This window comes from Galleria mellonella, unplaced genomic scaffold (assembly GCF_026898425.1).
Source record: "Galleria mellonella isolate WM207_F2 unplaced genomic scaffold, CSIRO_AGI_GalMel_v1 utg33, whole genome shotgun sequence".
Classification (NCBI taxonomy): Eukaryota; Metazoa; Arthropoda; class Insecta; order Lepidoptera; family Pyralidae; genus Galleria; species Galleria mellonella.
The window spans coordinates 14,642,245-14,661,583 of record NW_026442079.1 but is presented as its reverse complement, the minus strand read 5'-3'; the positions used below and the strand labels follow the sequence as shown (position 1 = coordinate 14,661,583).

At 35.8% G+C, this 19,339-nt stretch overlaps 1 protein-coding gene across 2 annotated transcripts; it reads left to right on the top strand.

Annotated features, from left to right (window-relative positions):
• The first annotated feature begins 1,178 nt into the window (after positions 1–1,178).
• On the top strand, positions 1,179–19,339 carry LOC113521967 (uncharacterized). Of its 2 annotated transcripts, none has more exons than XM_052896665.1 (9): positions 1,179–1,260; positions 1,812–1,905; positions 3,857–3,998; positions 11,585–11,753; positions 13,272–13,460; positions 14,231–14,469; positions 16,122–16,328; positions 17,275–17,470; positions 18,178–19,339. In XM_052896665.1, exons 2-9 carry the CDS (start codon positions 1,819–1,821, stop codon positions 18,311–18,313), a joined length of 1,365 nt encoding a protein of 454 aa, XP_052752625.1. In that variant the 5' UTR covers positions 1,179–1,260; positions 1,812–1,818; the 3' UTR covers positions 18,314–19,339. The 2 variants fall into 2 exon arrangements, with proteins under 2 accessions (XP_052752625.1, XP_052752624.1); XM_052896664.1 differs by lacking the exon at positions 1,179–1,260 and adding an exon at positions 1,301–1,428.

Below are 19,339 nucleotides of genomic sequence, written 5' to 3'. Positions count from 1 at the left end.
CATTCCATTTTTATCCTATTAAAAAATCTACCAAATGTCGTAAGAGGCGGCTAAGGGAGGACGAGGAATGGGCAGCAGCATCCCTCTTAAAACATCACCAAAGCTTAACGGCGGTTGTTAATCCACCTGCCAAGCGTGGCAACTACTGGCAAAACCCTCATAGAGGAAGGCTTATATTCAACAGTGGACAGCTAACGGCTGAAATAATAACTTGTATTTGAGTGAGTAGTATTTCTTATTTTTTTTTATACAACTTAGAATGGCAAATAAGCTGACGGCCCACCTGATGGAAAGTGGTAACCGTCGCCTATAGACATAAGCAGTACCATGGACATAAAAGAGTATACTGTTTCGACCATGATACCTCCCATGCGTTGCCACTCTTGAGGACTCAGGTGTTATTCCTCTGTACCCAGTAAATTCACGCCAATCACCCTTCAAACCGAAACACAGCCATGCAAACACAACTGCTTCACGGTAGAAACACGAATGGGACAGAGGTACCCAAGCAATCGACTTTTGTACAAAGTCTCCCTCTGGTAAATTCTTATTATATTTAGTCCTCATGATAGTGTAACTCGATATAACTTCTGATATAAGTGATATTCTTGTTCTGTTCTCTCTCTCTGTGTTATTTCTTTTTCGTAATAAACGCATTTTAATTTAATTTAATATTATTTCTATTTACTTTGCTATTTGGAATGTTTGGATTTCAGAAGTAAGAAATTCAATTAAAAAAATCACTTTTAATATTATGTATCAAAGTAAAACATAGATTAATATTTAACTTAATTCTTCAAGAACACAACTGTGAAAACTACATTAAATCCGGCGCAGTAGTTTTTGTGTAATGACGGAATAAACATACAGACTGACAGATAGATACAATTGCTCTTGTCAAGAGCTCTCAAAATATTTTTTCTTAAATATCTCTCGTGTACAAACATCGTATAGTTACAATTTTATTATATTATATTATCTGTGTTATTAGTAAGAAACAGCTAACGGCGAAAATTAAAAAAAAAGCGTATAAATCCAAATACTTACCTTACTGCCTTTGATATTGAAGACTCCAATTATTGACTCGTTAACTGGCATAATAGAGTAATATAGCTTTTAATGTATTATATTAGAATTCAAATTTGTGTGTAACGGGTAAATTAGTAAGTATGTCGGTTTGTGTTTAGCAGTCTGACGGTATATCGGTGCAGTGTATCAACAAGAGCCGTGGTGGTCGGTAGCGTGGTCTCATCGCACTAGGTGAGTGAAGCCATACTTCTGAGTCCACCAATTGATCTCATTGGTAGGCAGGAAGCCGGCCGTTTGCTGCGACCTCAGTATGGCTGCAAGCTGTAACTGATACGATGTGGAGCCTCAGAAACCAGTTTTGGTGACACCATTTCTCTTGGTTATGTTTATTCCATTAATGTTTGTTGACAATTTTTTAATATGCTTAATGTTTTCTAATATGCTTGTAAGATCATTATTTATAAATCCTTTTTTTGTACTGATCTCACGCGCCATGTATTTTCTTTCAGTCCTATGTTCGATTCCCAAGTCGAATACAATTTTTTTTGTACGTAATTAGTTAATCGAATTTACGCACTCATAATGATTTCAAAGGGTCATTATTCAAAACTGAGTTTTGTCTCAAACTATGTGTGTGGAGGCTGAGACAGAATGCTAATTTTTTTAGGTCTATATGACTGACAAAGTTCGGTTTAAAATAAAAAAATCTGTTTTTTTTTTTGTGGTAAGTAAATTGAAACTGAAAACTTAAATATTGTTAAAGATAATCAATTCTTGTTCAGGCTCAACATGTCAAAGAAGAGCGCATTGGAGGCGAAACCGAGCAGGTCTATTGACGCGGAGTCATCCGAAACAACCCCGCTCGTAGCCAAGAACGTAAGTGATACGCTTAAACTTTAACCACAAATTAATATATCATCCGATGCGCTATTAAATACACATTTGATTTCATATGCTTTATAGGAATATTTTAACGATGTTATGATGTCTGTTTGATCGTCGATAAGTGTTTATTTTGTATGCGGTTAACACTCATATATTCCTTCTTCGTCCTTACAGGCTTTTAGGTGCGTTAAAATACAATCAATGGCGTAATTTTTAGTCCAGTCATTATAAAGTCCCCAAAAATGCATGATCCAATGTACGCATACGATTTATATACAAGATACTAGCTGACCCCGTAAACGTTGTTTTACCACTTATTGCGAAATTTAAAAATCGCGATTAAAATACAGGGGTTGATCGTAAAACGATGAAAATTTAAAGTTGTATGTATTTTTCAATGGTAAATTATAATAAAATAAAAATAAAAAAAATTGTCAACAAAAAAATATTTTGGGGTGGGTCACCCTTATCACTTATATGAACTTATATACGGGTATGAAAAATAGATGTTGGCCGATTCTCAGACCTACCCAATATGCACAAAATTTCATAAATATCGGTAAAGCCGTTTCGGAGGAGTTTGGTAACAAACACCGCGACACGAGAATTTTATATATAAGATATATTTGTTAATTTACGTGTGTCATAAATGGCTCAAATAAAGTGTTTATCTATATATCTATATATTGGGAATTTTGATTTGCAAAAAATATGTTTTTACAATGTAAATAATTAAAATGTATTCCTCTTAAATGATATCCAAAAGTTTCTTACCTAACCATTTTTTGAAATAGCTCCAGTAAGGTTCTTTCTTCATATTTAGGCAATTCTGTTTGTAATTAAACCAATATAGGATAATTTTATCCCAATTTATATGGACAAATCCGCGGATTGCAGCTAGTGGAGTGCAAGTAAGGATCTAAACTAAGTAAGTGAAGGTTCATTACGCTGACAATGGCAGTGTAACACTATAACGTAATCATATATGAGCTCACTACACACTATCAAATTTCATATGTCTAGTGTCATATGGAAACTGGTACAAATGTTTTGAACGGACAGTATGCCACGGTCATTATATCAGAATTATATTAATTATATCATATCAGCCCTTAATCGTCCACTGCTGAACATAAGCCTCCCCTCGGGGGATTTGCCAATAGTTGCCACGTTTGGCAGGCGGTTACCGAAGTTAGGCTTTAGAAATGTTTTAAGAGTGACGCTGCTAATCATCCATCACCGTCCCTTAGTCGCGTCTTACGACACCTACGGGAAAGGAAGGGGTGGCCTATTCTATGCCGGGACCACACGTCCGGCTATTATATACTACTTTTTATCTAGAACTAAACTAGGGGTGCAAAAGAAAAAAATGTTGGCATGGTTACCCCGTCTGCGTTATCGGTATACACTAGCGGGGTACCAGTAAGCGGTGATAGGTGAGGATGAAAAGGCAGGTCAGTTTGCCCATTGTGACGAATTCAATGATAAATTGGTCACGACAGTACCCAGAGGATATTGATACCAATGGGGACTATACTCTCCATTATTAACAATGCCTTCCCCCCAACTTGTATTTATTATTTGTTAAATATGATACGCACAGCACGCCGCTAGATAATGTGCGTAAAAAAATTGAAATTACGGAATGTAAATAGTGTGGTCAAGTATGCACTGACACACACACACTGGTGGAAACCTTAGACGGTGCTCTGGCCACCTGGCTGCCTGGCCTATATTTGAATCAATACATTTCCATTGCTGTTTAAGGGAGAAATGATTTATTTTACTTAAAAAAAAATCCTTTAATGCATTAAATATGTACGTATCAAATTTTATAATGTTCCATAAATATTGTGTAAACAGATCTTTGTATATTATTTGTAGGCTTTTATTTATTTTTATTAAAGAATACGTTTGATATACGTTAATTTAACTTTCATAGAGTGGAGAAAGTAGCTATGGAATTCCGAGATACAACGAGGAAAGCGGCGGGGGATTATCTGTCAAGCAAGCGACCTTCCTTATCGCCGGCGAGATAGCGGGCAGCGGGGTGCTGGCGCTCCCAAGGGCTCTTGTCAGAACTGGTACGAATCCTGCAGCTCCATAAATATTTCGTCATAAAACACAAAAGCTATAAAAACCATCAAGGTTATCTGATATTTAAACTGTTAACATTCATGAAGAATTAGTGATTAAACGAACTTACCCAAGTGAAGTTCTATCACAATTATACGAAGCGCTTCGTCCGAAGAGATTATTATTTGTAGAATATAAACAACATGTAGTAACGCACAAGTGACACCGCCCCTGCACTATTGTTGAGAGAGGGATTCCCCCTTTTTCCTTTTTCTTTTTATTCCCCGGTAGGTACATAGTCTACTTAGCCCGTTCATTTCATTTCCTGTTCATTAAGTTCAGAGTTAAAAATTATTTAAAACTTATGTTTGACCATTGAAATATTTTTTGGTACAGTTCTGATGGGTATAATTAAACTGGGTCGGGAGGGAGTACATACTAATCTCTTCGGACGAAGCGCTTCGTATAATTGTGATAGAACTTCACTTGGGTAAGTTCGTTTAATCACTAATTATACTTCGCGCTTCGTCCTCGAGATTATTATTTGTAGAATATAAACAACATGTAGACTTTGAGAGTTCCAACCAAAAAATATTATCAATGAAAACACTTCTTTTATTATTGTATGTTTTATTGGATTACAAAGTGAACAAATAGAACTAAAAATTAATCGACATTATGTTATTCTACTATTAATCTATAATAGTACATAATCTTTTTTAATCATCACACAATTCGATAAACATAAAATTATTTTTGATTATTATTAATTATCGGCTTAGCAAAGGACGAATTATCTGTATTAATCATAGGCCTACTGCAAAATTTGGCGAAAGCAGTGGAGTTGGCATTTCAGCCGCAGCAGCTCCATTTAAGTATTGTATCTACACTGACACCTAGAGAGCGTGCCCGGGACGCGGCGGCATGTCGCGTGCTGTGCGCAGAGAGTACAAATATGTACGTCCAGTCCACATTCGTCTAATGTCAGTTTCACCCATCGGCTAATAGTTTGTCTACCGCTTTGTGAGGTCGACAGACACCACTAAAAAGATTATCAGAATTCCTTAGAAGAATTGTTCTATTTAAATGACAATCTGAAGTTTTTGCTGGACTTGCTTGCTTTGAGTTTTCTAAGAAGAAAGGAAGAACAATAATCGGTTGCTTAGAACCTCTTCGTGACGTTTTAAGGAAGTCAGGAATTTTAATTACTATATGGTCATTGAAAAAAATCTATATTTTTTATATCAATTTTGGATAGAGTTTGTATTCTATGAGCTATCGTTATTGCTATTAAGGTAATGGTTCTCTTTGTTAATTTATCTAATGATAATTCTTCATTAGGCCACAATGTGCTTAAATGATCTAAAACAGCATTGGTATCTCATGTAACGTTATACTTCGGAAGAGGAGGTTTCAATCGATATACTCCATTGAAAAATCTTTCTATACTATCATCTTTTGATAAAATAGGACCTAAAAGCAAGGATAACGCCGAACTTTATTGAATTTAATGTTCCATATTGATAACCGTCATGGAATATCTGAGTAAGAAAAGAAATTATGATAGGAATCGAAGCTTTATAAAAATAAACTGAATTGTTTGTACAAAAATTCCACCACTTTTTTAAACAAGTATCATATTGTCTAATTGAGCTATCAGAGAATGATGCTAACATTATATCTAAAGAGGCTGGTGGAAAAATTCTCCTGGATAATGCTTTCCTGATAACACTCCTGTAACCAAGGTAAGCGTTGAGCCTACACGTTGATAACTGGAACTAAATAATAAAACATTATCCGCAGGATAAAAAGTTATTAATTCAGAGACAAGGAGGTTTCTGAATAGTGGGTACCACGGTTGTGTAGGCCATAGAGGAACAATAATTATACCGCAAGCTTTATCAGAAATGATCTTTCTAAGCGTCTTAAGAATCACTGCAAATGATGGGAAGGCATAAAAGTAAAACTTTAGCTCAATTGATTGTGAATGAATTAATAGCAATTACGTCCGGATCCCTATGCCATGTGACATAATTTCACATTTTTTGTTTATGCGATTTGTAATTCGATCAACCTCTGGTACATAGATTTTTTTTTTTTTGTCAACTGGTGAAAGGCCCAATCAGCCAGTTCCCACTCTATATCTGGATGGATTTGCGTGATTCAGCATCTGTAGACTTAATATAGGAAGCGAATATAAAGAGCCTTCTGTTCTCACACCATTGCCAAATCTCTCTACTTATTTGAGTAAGATGAGGAAATTGAATGCCATCCATACGATTAATGTAAGATATTACAGTAGTATTGTCTATTTGTATTATTTGACAGTATTTGGCAATTATGTGAATCTCTGGCAAAAACTTTTAAAGCCAGAAAACGCAGCGAAAAGCTCCAGATAATTTATATGATGCTTTAGTTCATCATCTGACCATTGGTCGCTAGCAATACTATTACCATAATTAGCCCTCCACCCCGTAGTTGAGGCGTCAGAGTAAATTTCAATGGCATACGTATCATCTCTGATACGATGACACACAGAGCTATCTATATTATTTAATCACCATTGAAAGTCAGAATATACGGAACTAGGTATATTCCTATACTTATCATAATCGTTATGATTTTTTAGATTAAGAAATTTTGAACGCTCCAACTCTTTAGTGCAAAATCATCCATACTCAATGGCTGGACAAGCCGACACAAGTAAAGCTACCAGTTGAGCAAATTCCCTGATTAAAATACGTTCATATTGACAAAAACTTTCTGATTGAGATCGAATTCGTAATCTATTTTCGAATGGTAAGCTTAATTGTAGACTGTGTGAGTCTACAACTATTCCCATAAATTTACAAGATAATGAAGGCTCAAGATTACTTTTATCCTGATTAATTGTAAAACCTGAGGAAGATAGTAGTTTGGAAGTCATCTCAATATTTGTCAAGCATTGTTGATAAGAATTACGCAATAAAAACCAATTATCTAAGTATAAGGTAAATAAAAAAATCGCCAGTTTTTAAAAGTCTAGTAATCGGCTTCATTAATTTAATAAAAATGTAAGGTGCGGTAGCTAAACTAAATGGCAAAACATTAAATTGATATAATTTATTGTCAAAAATAAATCATATATATTTTTTAGATTCATAATGAATGTTTATTAAAAAATAAGCGTCTTTAAGGTCTAATGTTGCCATATAGCAATCTTTTGATATTAATTTTAATGCAGTTCGTAAATCTTCTAATTCTTCGTAAATAAATATTATTCGTATATGATCCGTCTGGATAAATTTATTTAATCTCTTGAGATTCAATACGAACCTCATTTTGCCATTAAGTTTTTGTATTATATTAAAAATATTAGATATAAACTGCCCTTATAAGGTATACACTCTGAAACAGCGTCAATTTGTAGAATATTATTAATTGCATCAATATATTGATATTTTTCTGAATCTGTATGATTCTTGATAAACAGGTGACGAAAAAATTATTTTGTAACCCTTAATCCATGAAAGGATCAAGTGAACATTTATGATAATAGACCATTGATCATAAAAGTGTGTTAAACGACCTGCATACTTAACTGGAATATACGTATCTAGTAACGACGTACATAGTAACGACGACGTGGATGTTGTGTCGGAGGAGGTGGCGACGGCGGCTGCGGTGGTGGTGGAACCCACGACGTCGCTATGTGCCCAGCCGGCTGCGTTGGGAGAATCAAGGGTCGTGCTGCGGCAGGCTGACGGAATCTCGCTCCCATGCCCGGCTGCTTGCGTGCCGGTGCTGGAGCTCTCCGGTTTAAAGGCCTTGAAGGAAGAATGTCGGTTCTTCTTGGCAGGTTTTTGGTACCACCAGAAACCACCTTTAGGTCTAAGTCTGATTTGTTAACAGCTTCGGTCGATTTTATTGTTTCAGCCAATTTATAGCCAAATAAGAAGGTATCAACTTTTGTGTTTGTAAGATATTCCTTTATATCCTTCTTTAAAGCACTTAGAATGAAGTGTCGTCTAGTCATGGAGTCGCTATGCTGTATGTCACACATTAGACGGCTGAGATCCATAAGTTTTTGTAAAAGTTCTTTATCTCTTTGATTACAATTAAGCTATGTTAAAATAGCTTGACCTAAACAAGATATGGCTGAAGCCATTGGTTTCTTTTTTATCTCAATACCTTTATCACGCGTAGTAGCTAGTTCTGGAAGCTCTGCTTTTTATCTCGGGATTTATTGTGGGAGCACTACAAGTAAGCAGTTAGCTAGTAGTGGGTATTTATTTACTAATTATTTTTTAAGCTCTTTACTAATTCCTTCTTGGGCGATGTGTTGAAATCGCAATGGCAATTCTTTATGGACATCGCTACCATAATTATTAGTACACGTTGGATCGACTCCAAGAATTTCTAAAGTCTCAGTATCTAGCTACTGAGGCTCCACATTTGACGGGCCTGGACAGTTTTGACCAGCGTCTTGATCCGTAATCGGATTATTTTTTACTACAGACTCCCTACCGTCTGGATACGTTAACGCATCGTGAATCACATCTACATCGTCTGATGGAAGGTTTACAGTCTCTGGTTCTAGTATCTCTTCCTCAGGAGGATCTATTAACCAGTCTACTGATTCCGCTATTAATTGAGGCGTCTCTGACATATGCATCATATAATATATAAATATATGATGTGTATATGCATAAATTTATGCAATTGTATAAAAAAGTATAGTATGTGTCGAGTTCGTCCTGATAACGGCTCTGGGTACATACTAACATTGTTAACGTGGATACGTTAAAACCTAATATTTTTTGTCTCCAATAAGTATTATTGTTTATACAATACACCCCTATAATCAAATATTCTCTATAACTGAAATCAAAAGTAACGACTTCTCTTTTATATATATATTGCCAATAATTTATTTAAAAATATTTTATTAAAAATGAAATTCTATATTTATATTTATTATATCCTTTTATGGGTGTTATTTGAAAATGCGATAACGAAAGTTATCGAAACACGGCTGTTGTGTACAATTCCCGCTGAATTGCACGTCAACCATTTCGTTTGAATGCGGTGATATAGCCCATATGACTATCTCGATTGCATTCTTCTGGAGACAAAAATTACTTTTGTGTATAGATATAGTTTTGAAAATAAATACCTGGTCTACAACGACACTACGTAATGTTGAATGTTGGGTCGTTGAGATCACTACTATTCCTTTTTGGCATCTTTTTTTTTTTTTTTTTTTTTTATTAACACGACAACGCGATGTATTATGTGCGGAGCGGTGAAGCACTAAATTGCGAATGAACAGGAAATGAAATGAACGGGCTAAGTAGACTATGTACCTACCGGGGAATAAAAAGAAAAAGGAAAAAGGGGGAATCCCTCTCTCAACAATAGTGCAGGGGCGGTGTCACTTGTGCGTTACTACATGTTGTTTATATTCTACAAATAATAATCTCGAGGACGAAGCGCGAAGTATAATGTCGTATTTTTGGGTTTTTATACCCTGAGTATAGAAACAGCTAATCCTGGCGCCAGGTCTTAATATTCTGTCTGTAATTTAAAAATAAAGACAGGTTAGTTAGGAGCTAAGGTAAACTAGATTATTGGATATATCTTCAGCTGATGCGAATTAATATGTTAATACTCGTAACATAGTTTTCATACTTACTAGTTGGTAGGTGAGTTTGTTTATTTGTTGCAGCGAAGTATGCTATGCGAATTATATATATGTATACTGATATAGTTTGGAATTATTTATCCTTTCTTGGAACTTGTTAGATCCATAAATAAATAAATATATATATATATATATATATATATATATATATATATATATATATATATATATATATATATATATATATATATATATATACATATATATATACCAGTTTTAATATGTTTTCCATAGATAGGTATTAATAAAACATATTGAAAGAAAATAAAAAATCGATCGTATAGGCGTCTCTCACTTTCATTTTCAAACAAACATTCCAGTCATATTGTCGTATATTGTGAAATGTTTTTTTTTCTGATCGAAAAATGAACACGTGCCTCATTTACGCAAAGCCGCATGCCTACCGCTGTGCCATTGTGGTCGGTAAATTTAATTCAATAATTAGTAATCGCTATTTACTAATTAGTTAAAAATTATAAGGTAGTTTCAAACAATGCTTCTATAATATTGTACGCTAGTCTCTACCAAAGCACACATGCAATAAATGAAAATTAGGTAATGGGATACGAGTCACATATACATTGTAGTATATATATATATATATATATATATATATATACACATGCCTGTCACACCTATCTTCTATTAGGGTAGGCAGAAACAATGGTACGCCAAATGTTTCGATTCAAACAAACCTCTTACGCTTCTTCCACATTCATCAATCTTTTCACACACGCTCGCCGGTTACGGGTACTTTTAATTTGGGTCTTCTTCAGCACGTCGCCTATTCGGTCGACATAATGTCCGTCTAGGGCGGTCCCTACCGACATCTCCATTCATTCTTGCTCGATAAATCTCTTTCGTAATTCTTCTTTCATTTATCCTCTCCAAATGGCCAAACCAACGCAACATTCCCTTTCTGACTTTTCTCACTGATGTAGTGTCTATCAGTTCACACTTCTCTGTAACCACACTGTATTCCACTTTACAAGTAAAATATAAAGATTTTATATATTAGTCACTCAAAATTGGTTGTTAAATTTATATTTAAAGTATTCTATATGGACTAAATAAACAAATCGATTTTTATACATAATTTTATATATAAACAAGTATTCTAGATATTTTATGTTTTTATTATCTATTTAACTATTTCGTTACAATTTTCTAAGAGAAAAGTAGATATAACTAATACTCACGTATATTAATATGTAACACGGCTAACAAGATCATTATGGTAATGAATTGACCTGCCCATTGACAAATTATCTCTCTCGCTGTATAATTCCACAGATTAATTTGTTTAGAATAGTGTATCAATTTAAATTTATTTCTTAAAAACATCATTAGGTACTAGAAAAGAAGAGCATACTCTGTGACTATCTCCATCTTGATTCGGTCTCATAAAATAAGTTCTGCTATACATGTATTACTACATTAAACGTAAGTCGGAGGACTAGAGTTCCATTTTTGGAGTGAGCAGGCATTAATAATCGGTTCGAACACGAAGATAATAAATAATTCTTCAAAAAGTTAGAACATATATACATTAATTAGTATGTTTACATATTCATTCTCTCTAAGTTAACCTTAGGGAAGCGTTTCATACATATAATACTTGTATATACAACTGCAACATTGATTAGCAATGGAGTTAAATTTATATAGAGTTTTTAAGCGTTTTCGAATAATTATTAATTACTTCAATTCGCATTTGTAAGTGTGTTATAATTTATTTATTATATATACATATATATATATATATATATATATATACATATATATATATATATATATGTATATTATTTTTTTCATGCGGAGCAATTTGTTATTCAAGCACAGAAGCGCGTGCTTTGTCATTCTTATACAATTTACCTAATTTTAAAATATTTATTCTTCGATTATATGTAGGTTGGCTGGGCGTGCCGATCATTGTGGTGATGTGTGCGGCGGCGGCGTTCAGCGGCAAACGTTTGGGTGACTGCTGGTCCATCCTGGAGGACCGCGATCCCAAAATGAGGACCAGGAAGAGAAACCCTTACGCTATTATTGCCGAGGAGTCTTTAGGGAAGATGTGGAGGTGAAAGCATAACACTTATTGGAAACTACATGTTTGACGTCATTTATTATAATATTGTCTTTCTTGTTTCTTTCTACATGTGTTGGACAACTTTCACTTAAATCGTTTAATAGTTTACTAATAGTAGTGGCCATAAGTTCGTCTTTTATACTATCTAGGTGTACTGAAGTAAATCATTTATACATCTGTGAAAATCAACAGTAATTTACTTGTTAAGATAACAAAAAATAAATAAGCTGAGTCATATATCCATTGCTTCTAAATAGGAACAGCCCTACGCTACATTTTATGCCTCTTGTGCATGAGTTACCAATCCATATTTTCGCTGAGAGCTGTCACAAAGAGCGAAATTGTTGTCGTATCAGATTTATTTTCTACTAATTAACAGGAAATTTTACCCCTTCTTTGCATGATTTTTTTAATTGGTGAAATAAATCAAGGTGATATAATTCATGCTCAAAATTAAAGGAAAAAGGTTAAAAAATTAAATAAGACAGCTATATTTTTTTTTCTGCAATGTATAATAAAAAGGTATCTAGACACGATCAACTTAAAGTGAACTTGTTCTTCTTTACGTTACTTGTTCTGAACTTCTTTTATATAATTTTTGGGTATTCAAAGTTATGATGGAAATTTACACCATTATGCAAAGAAGGGTTAAAATGAAAAGCTTTTACTATTTTCAGCCAGATGGCGCATCCGGTGACAGAATTCTTACTTATAATTCTATTATTTCAGCCGTTAACTGTATAACTAGCATAAGCTTTTCCCATAAGGGGAGGTTTGCCAGTAGTTGCCACGTTTGGCAGGCGGGTTGGCAACCGCAGTTAGGCTTCTAGAGATGTTTTAAGAGGGACGCTGTTGCTTATCACTCGCCGTCCCTTAGTCGCCTCTTACGACACCCACGGGAAAGGAAAGGGTGGCCTATTCTATGACGGGGCATACACGACCACTAATTACTAATAATATAAATATGAAAGTTAGTTTGTTTGTTATTTCTCGGTGCTTTAACGGCTTAACCAGTCATCATAAACTATGGTGAACACGTACCATATGTGATGGAGAAGTACGTAGGCGGTAATACAGAGCGGTGGACTGTGATGAGATGATGAAATGATGTAGACACGGAGTTTAGTAGCGAAAAAATGCATTGACAGCGAGCAAGGAACAGACAATGTGTCAAAAAAGTATATAATTAAAATAACAAACAATAGGAACATTCTAGAAGTGAATGTGTATAAAAAAAGATAAATAGATACTCTTTATTGTTTCCTCCAAAAGATTACAATGGTAAACTTATTATAGATATAAACAATTACAAGAAATAATCACAATGAGAAAACAATGGGCGACCTTATCGCTAAAAGCGATCTCTTCCAGACAACCTTTGGATGGAGAGGAGTAATTATAAAAAAGTATAATAATATCTAGAATTTGCATTGGCCGTGGCCGGTCGCCAATAGGCGGACTACATCGTGGATTAAGCTAGTTGGTATCTATAGTAGTGTTTGTTTGTAGTGTGGTGGTGTCGGTGGCGGTGACGGTGACACTGTTCGGCGCCTCGGTGGTGTACTTGTTGCTCGCCGCGCAGATCGTCGAGCAGGTGTTCCTCTCGCTGGTGCCGAATGTCACCTACTGCGCGTGGTACCTCATCGTGGCCGGGGCGATGACCCCGCTCATGCTCTACGGCACACCTAAGGACATCTCGTCAGTACTATTCTCTTTTTTATACACACCGTGTGGATGTTAACTTGATAGGGTAAAATGGGGGGGGAGGAGAGGAAGGGATTGTTAGTATTGCGGACTAGCAGTCCCATTGCTAACAATATACCTTGTCAGGTCGACCTCCACGTGGTCCCCCCTGAAAACCATTGTGCTCAATACCAGATGTATTCATCACGATGGGCAAACTGACCTGCGTTTTCATTCTCACCTATCGTCTTTGATCGGTGCCCCGCCAGCGTATACCATTAGCGCGGGCATTACCACTCCATTGTCATCCAAAAAAAAAAATGGGGTATAAGGAAAAAAAATTATACAAGTTAACTTGAATAAAAATTCTTAAGGTTATTCTATAGATTAAAGCGATTTTGAACAAGCATTTTTTTCATTGCTGGCAAAGAGAGAGTTGGAGATCCTACTTTACTAACAATCCTTTCCCTTCTAATAGATACGTATCTCTACCGTGAAGCAGTTGTTTGCATGGCTGTGTTTCAGTTTGAAGGGTGAATTTACATGGTACACAGGAGTAACACCTGAGTGCTCAAGAATAGCAATGCATGGGGGTATCATGGGCGAAACAGAATACTCTGTTATGTCCATAGTACTGCTCATAACTACAGGAGACGGTTACCACTTTCCATCAGGAGGGCAGTCAGATTGTTTGCCATTCTTAGTAGCCTAAAAAAATACTTGCACGCATCATCTTTGGTCAATTAGCTATTCGTTCTTAAAAGACCGTTTTTTTTTATTTACAGTTTTATAGGCGTGATCGCGTTCGGTGCCACTGTTGTGGCCTGTATTCTCTACTTCATCCAGATGATGAATGAGATCAGGCCGTTCGTGTTCCGCTATGGCATCCACGGTTTCCAGGAGTTCTTCCTTGCATTTGGTACCATCATGTTCGCATTCGGTGGTGCTTCCACCTTCCCTACTATTCAAAATGACATGGCTGATAAGACAAAGTTCAATAAGAGCCTGCAATATAGTTTTCTCGGTAAGTACATTTTAATTTTAATTGATAAGCACATTATTTGAAAATCATTGATTTTTATACTACAAAGATGGCAAACAAACATACAGCCCGTCTGATGGTAAACGGTTATTGTAACCTATCGATGCTTGCAACTCCAGGGGTGTCACGTGCACGTTACCGACTCTGAAGAAACCTTAACATAACCTTTTCGAAGAACCCCATGCTGTAGTCTCTAGTGGAAACCTCGGTAGGGAGCTCATTGCACAATCTGAATGTTCGTGGGGGGAAATTTCTCTTTAAACCGCACTGTACGTGCCCATATTCATAAATAAGTACCTATTGAGTTCTAAAAACAATTTCTATGAAATGAATCGACGCGTTTTGGTCTCAGTTAGAAATGAAGTAGGTACCTACATAGGCATTAGCCGTGAATCTTGTCACTGTTCTTTTACACCTAATAAAAATATAGTAGTTATAAAAATCAAATTCAAACCATCCTTATTTAAATAGAGCGCCACCTGCCCTTTTCTATCTGTTCTCCCTTAACTAAAGGTTGTCTGTAAGAGATTGTCCTAGCGATAAGACCGCCTTTTGTACCTTTATGTGTATATTCCAATCTGTATTTATGTTACTGTATTTCATTTGAAAATTTGAAAAATTTACTGTATTTCACTTGTCATTGTATATTTTTATTTATGGTGCAATAAAGAGTTAAATAAATAAATAAATAAATAAATAAATAGAGTTGTTTATAAGCACTTTTAAATTGTATTTTTATTTTAAATCTACTGCAGAGTTCCGTAAGTTGTTATCTGCTGAGAAGAGCCCGCAAGAAACTCAGCAGTTACTCTTTTAAACTTCTGTTAACTTATGGAGTACTCATATGTTTATTTAAATGTTCTATGTCTAAAATTACATGATCATTGAAAAAAAAAACCCTGCATGATCGACTAATACCATGCACGTTTGTCATTCAAGTAATCGTTTAGTGTGTTTGTTCAATAAGTGTTTTTAAAAACAATTATAAATTTATTAAAAGGTAGATCCAAAATAATCTTCGGTATCTTATCCCATAAAAGACTTAATAACATTTTCATAACATTTATAACATATAACATAAATATAACATTTTCTAAACGATATTTCGGAACAGCAATTTTGTATTTGTATCTAGTATTATTGAGGTCGCTGTTTGTATACCATAAAACACCATCGCTGACTTTTGTAGTTCTAATAAAGAAGAACGATTCCATTGTACATTATTTTGTTATATAATACTCGTATTTTAGCATTTTTGATGAAATCTCCCAATCGACAGGATTCCTACCGACATCTTGAACAGTTATCAACACAAAATTATATTAAACTATTAAGCCTTCCTGAATCACTCTGTCTACTGATGAAAGTCGCAATAAAATCCGTTACATAGTTTAAAAAATCTAAGAGTACAGACGGCCGCCGTCTTTGTTTTGTAATTATGTACAGACAAACAGGACATAAGGTTATGTTCTATGCAAACTCTTATAAGGAGTATTTCTTTTAAATATATTTAATTTTTTTCTTAAGTATAACTAGTATCGAATCTATGATTCGAGTATGTCTGAATAAATGAATGAATGTCGTTGATAAACCTTTGCAATAATCTACATACTTGAATTGTATTCTCGTTTCAGCAATCCTAGGTATATATTTGCCAATTGCTATCGCCGGTTATGCTGTGTACGGTGAGTCAGCGGCGTCCAATATATCTGCGTCTCTGTCCGCCACGCCGCTCACGCTGGTCGGCAACATCTTGATGGCATTGCACCTCGTCACAGCCTTTGTGATCATCATTAACCCTGTTTGCCAAGAGATGGAGGAGCTTTACAATATATCTAGAGGTTAGAATATGAAAAAAACGTCATAATACTGGATTCAAAATATATTTCAACAAGTATGTATTTTATGCAATAAAGGCAACAGATCGTCGCAGTAACGAACCTGATGAGTAGAGAAAAACTTGATATTGCTGGCAATATCAAGTTCCTTACTCCAACTCCAAGTATCCTTTTTGCTTTTTAGTTAACGGTTTTTTTACAGTTGATATTTTTAAATGGGTGATAAGGGAATAGTATCCCTGCTTACGCTAGCGATATACATTGGCAGGGGCATCAGTGAGGAATGATTGATGAGGATGAAATGGCTGGTCAGTTAGTCCATCATGACGAATTCAACGTTAATTTAGTTTGCAGGGGGGACAGCGTGGAAGTCGACCTGACAGAGTACACTGATAACAATACGGACAAACTAACCCATTACTAACAATACTATCAATACAATACAATACAATACTATCTTTACTCCCTATAGTTGGTATTTTTTTTTAATGGGTGATAATGGAATGGTAACCCCGCCTGCGCTATCGGTATACGCTGGCGGGGCACCAGTGAGGTATGATAGGTGAGGATGAAGCCGGTCAGTTGGCCCATCGTGACGAATTCAACAAGAATTGTTCACGATAGTTTCCAGGGGGAACCACGTGGAGGTCGACCTAATAAGGCATATTGCTAGCAATGGGACTGTCAAACTCTATTGCTAACAATCCTTTTCTCCCCCCCCCCTATAGTTGATATTATATAATAGTAACTTCGTATGCGCTACTCGAAGTACCCTAACGAAGCACCAGTGAAGGATGATAGTTGAGGATGAAGCAGATCAGCTGCTCTAATATGACGAATTCAACAATAATTAACCACAAAGGTTTCTAGGACAAACCGAGTGGAGATCGACCTGATAGGGGTCACTTGGTCAGTTAGACCCTATTGTTAACCATCTGTTTCCTCCTAGACTCAACGGGTTGGCGGATGCTGATACGCTTGTCGATTATGCTCGGCATCTTATTTATCGGAGAGAGCATTCCTCGGTTCTACACTATCCTGGCGCTGGTAGGCGGCACTACTGTGGCTCTACTCACTTTCGTACTACCCTCATATTGTTACCTGAATCTCATTAGCCAGCCTCTCAGGGAGGGACAGACACCTATGTGAGTATTTTAAATGTGATATAACATTCATCACATCATCATCACAACATAACTGTCCACTGTTGAGCATAGACCTCTCCCAAAAGGGGGTCTTGCCAGTAGTTGCCATGCTTGGCGGGCGGGTTATCAACCTCAGTTAGGCTATTAGTAATATTTTAAGAGGGACGCTGCTGCCTATCCCTCGACCTTTGAGTACCCTTAGTTGCCTCTTATGACATACTCGAGAAAGGAAGGTAAGATTGCAATATGTGAATCATACCTCCGACATTGTAAGTGTTCATTTACCAGAGGGAGACTTTGTACAAAAGTCGATTGCTTGGGTACCTCTGTTCCATTCGTGTTTCAACCGTGAAGCAGTTATGTTTGCATGGCTGTGTTTCGGTTTGAAGGGTGGGATATGGCGTGAATTTACTGGGTACAGAGGAATAACACCTGAGTCCTCAGGAATGGCAACACATGGGGGGTAACATGGGCGAAACAGTATACTCTGTTATGTCCATGGTACTGCTCATGTCTATAGGCGACGGTTACCACTTTCCATCAGGTGGGCCGTCAGCTTGTTTGCCATTCTAAGTTGTATAAAAAAAGAATCATGAGTTTTGAGAATGACCATTTAACAATAGACGGATCTATTTGTCATTTTCGTTTTTTTAAAAATGATGTACTGGTTAAAAGATGTTTCAGCTACACTTATTATGCTGTTCCAGTGATACACAAGGATGGAAGAAGATGGTATGCTGGGAAATAATCGCTGTCGGCGTGGTCGGAGGCGTGATTGCAACCTACAGCGCAGTGAGCGCCATCTTCAGCACCTCGCAAGCAATACCCTGCTACTTAAGATAATTACATATACCCTTTGCTTGTTACAAGATTGATTTTATATGACACTGCCTTGAGCATTTTGATATTTTCTACTCTACTTATACATTTATAAGTTATAATATATTGTTAAGCTTCATTGATTAGACTTCAAGCCTGCTGCGCTGGTTGGCTGGCTGACTGACTTGCCGAAATATTTAACAAAATTTCTCTAGATAGATAGTAAACGAATCTATCAGTAGATACGTTATCGCTGTCGCATACAATGTATAGAACGAGATATTAATGTATGGGGTTTTTAACTTTCTCCTGCATTATCGTCATAAATGTATGTAATCGCAGATTGGTGTGATAAGTTAGTTAAGTAATATTATTATTTACGTTTCACTAGGCGTGGTGGTCGTTGTATATAGTTTGTGTTGTACATACACTCTTTTCTAATTTTGTAAAACCTTAAAAAATTAATACGCGATACCAGCCTGCTACCAACTGTAAACTATAGGTGCGAAGCGCGGGTTTATAGTAACAAAAGTAAATTAAAATTAAGGGCGTGTCAGCGAGCCTTGGAGAGAAGTAGCTTAAATAAAAGAAAAATACAAAAAATAAATAATTGAGGATTACAAAGAAGAAAACAAAAGTAACTGATACACTCTTCTATACATTAAGACTGAGGGCTGGACATAGAGCCGGGCGTAAGGATGGTCATTTAAAACTACAAGATGAAAAGGACCATGTGGTCAAGGGAAACCAGGAAGTCTAAAAGAGCAATGGATAGATGACATTTAAGACATCTCAGGAGATTGACAGACTGAATTATACGAGCACAGAATATACATGGGCAAAAGAAACCAGAAAAGGCCCGTACCCGAGAAGGGGTTTCTATCCAAACACATACGAAAAGATAAGAAAATAAATAGTTTTTTACAAATCAAGTACTAACATTAAATATTAAGGTAATTTATTAACACAAATCACACTCAATATGTACTTTAAATAAGGACAAGGAAATAAAAGACTCTATTGTTATTATAACTCAAAGTGTAATTTAAA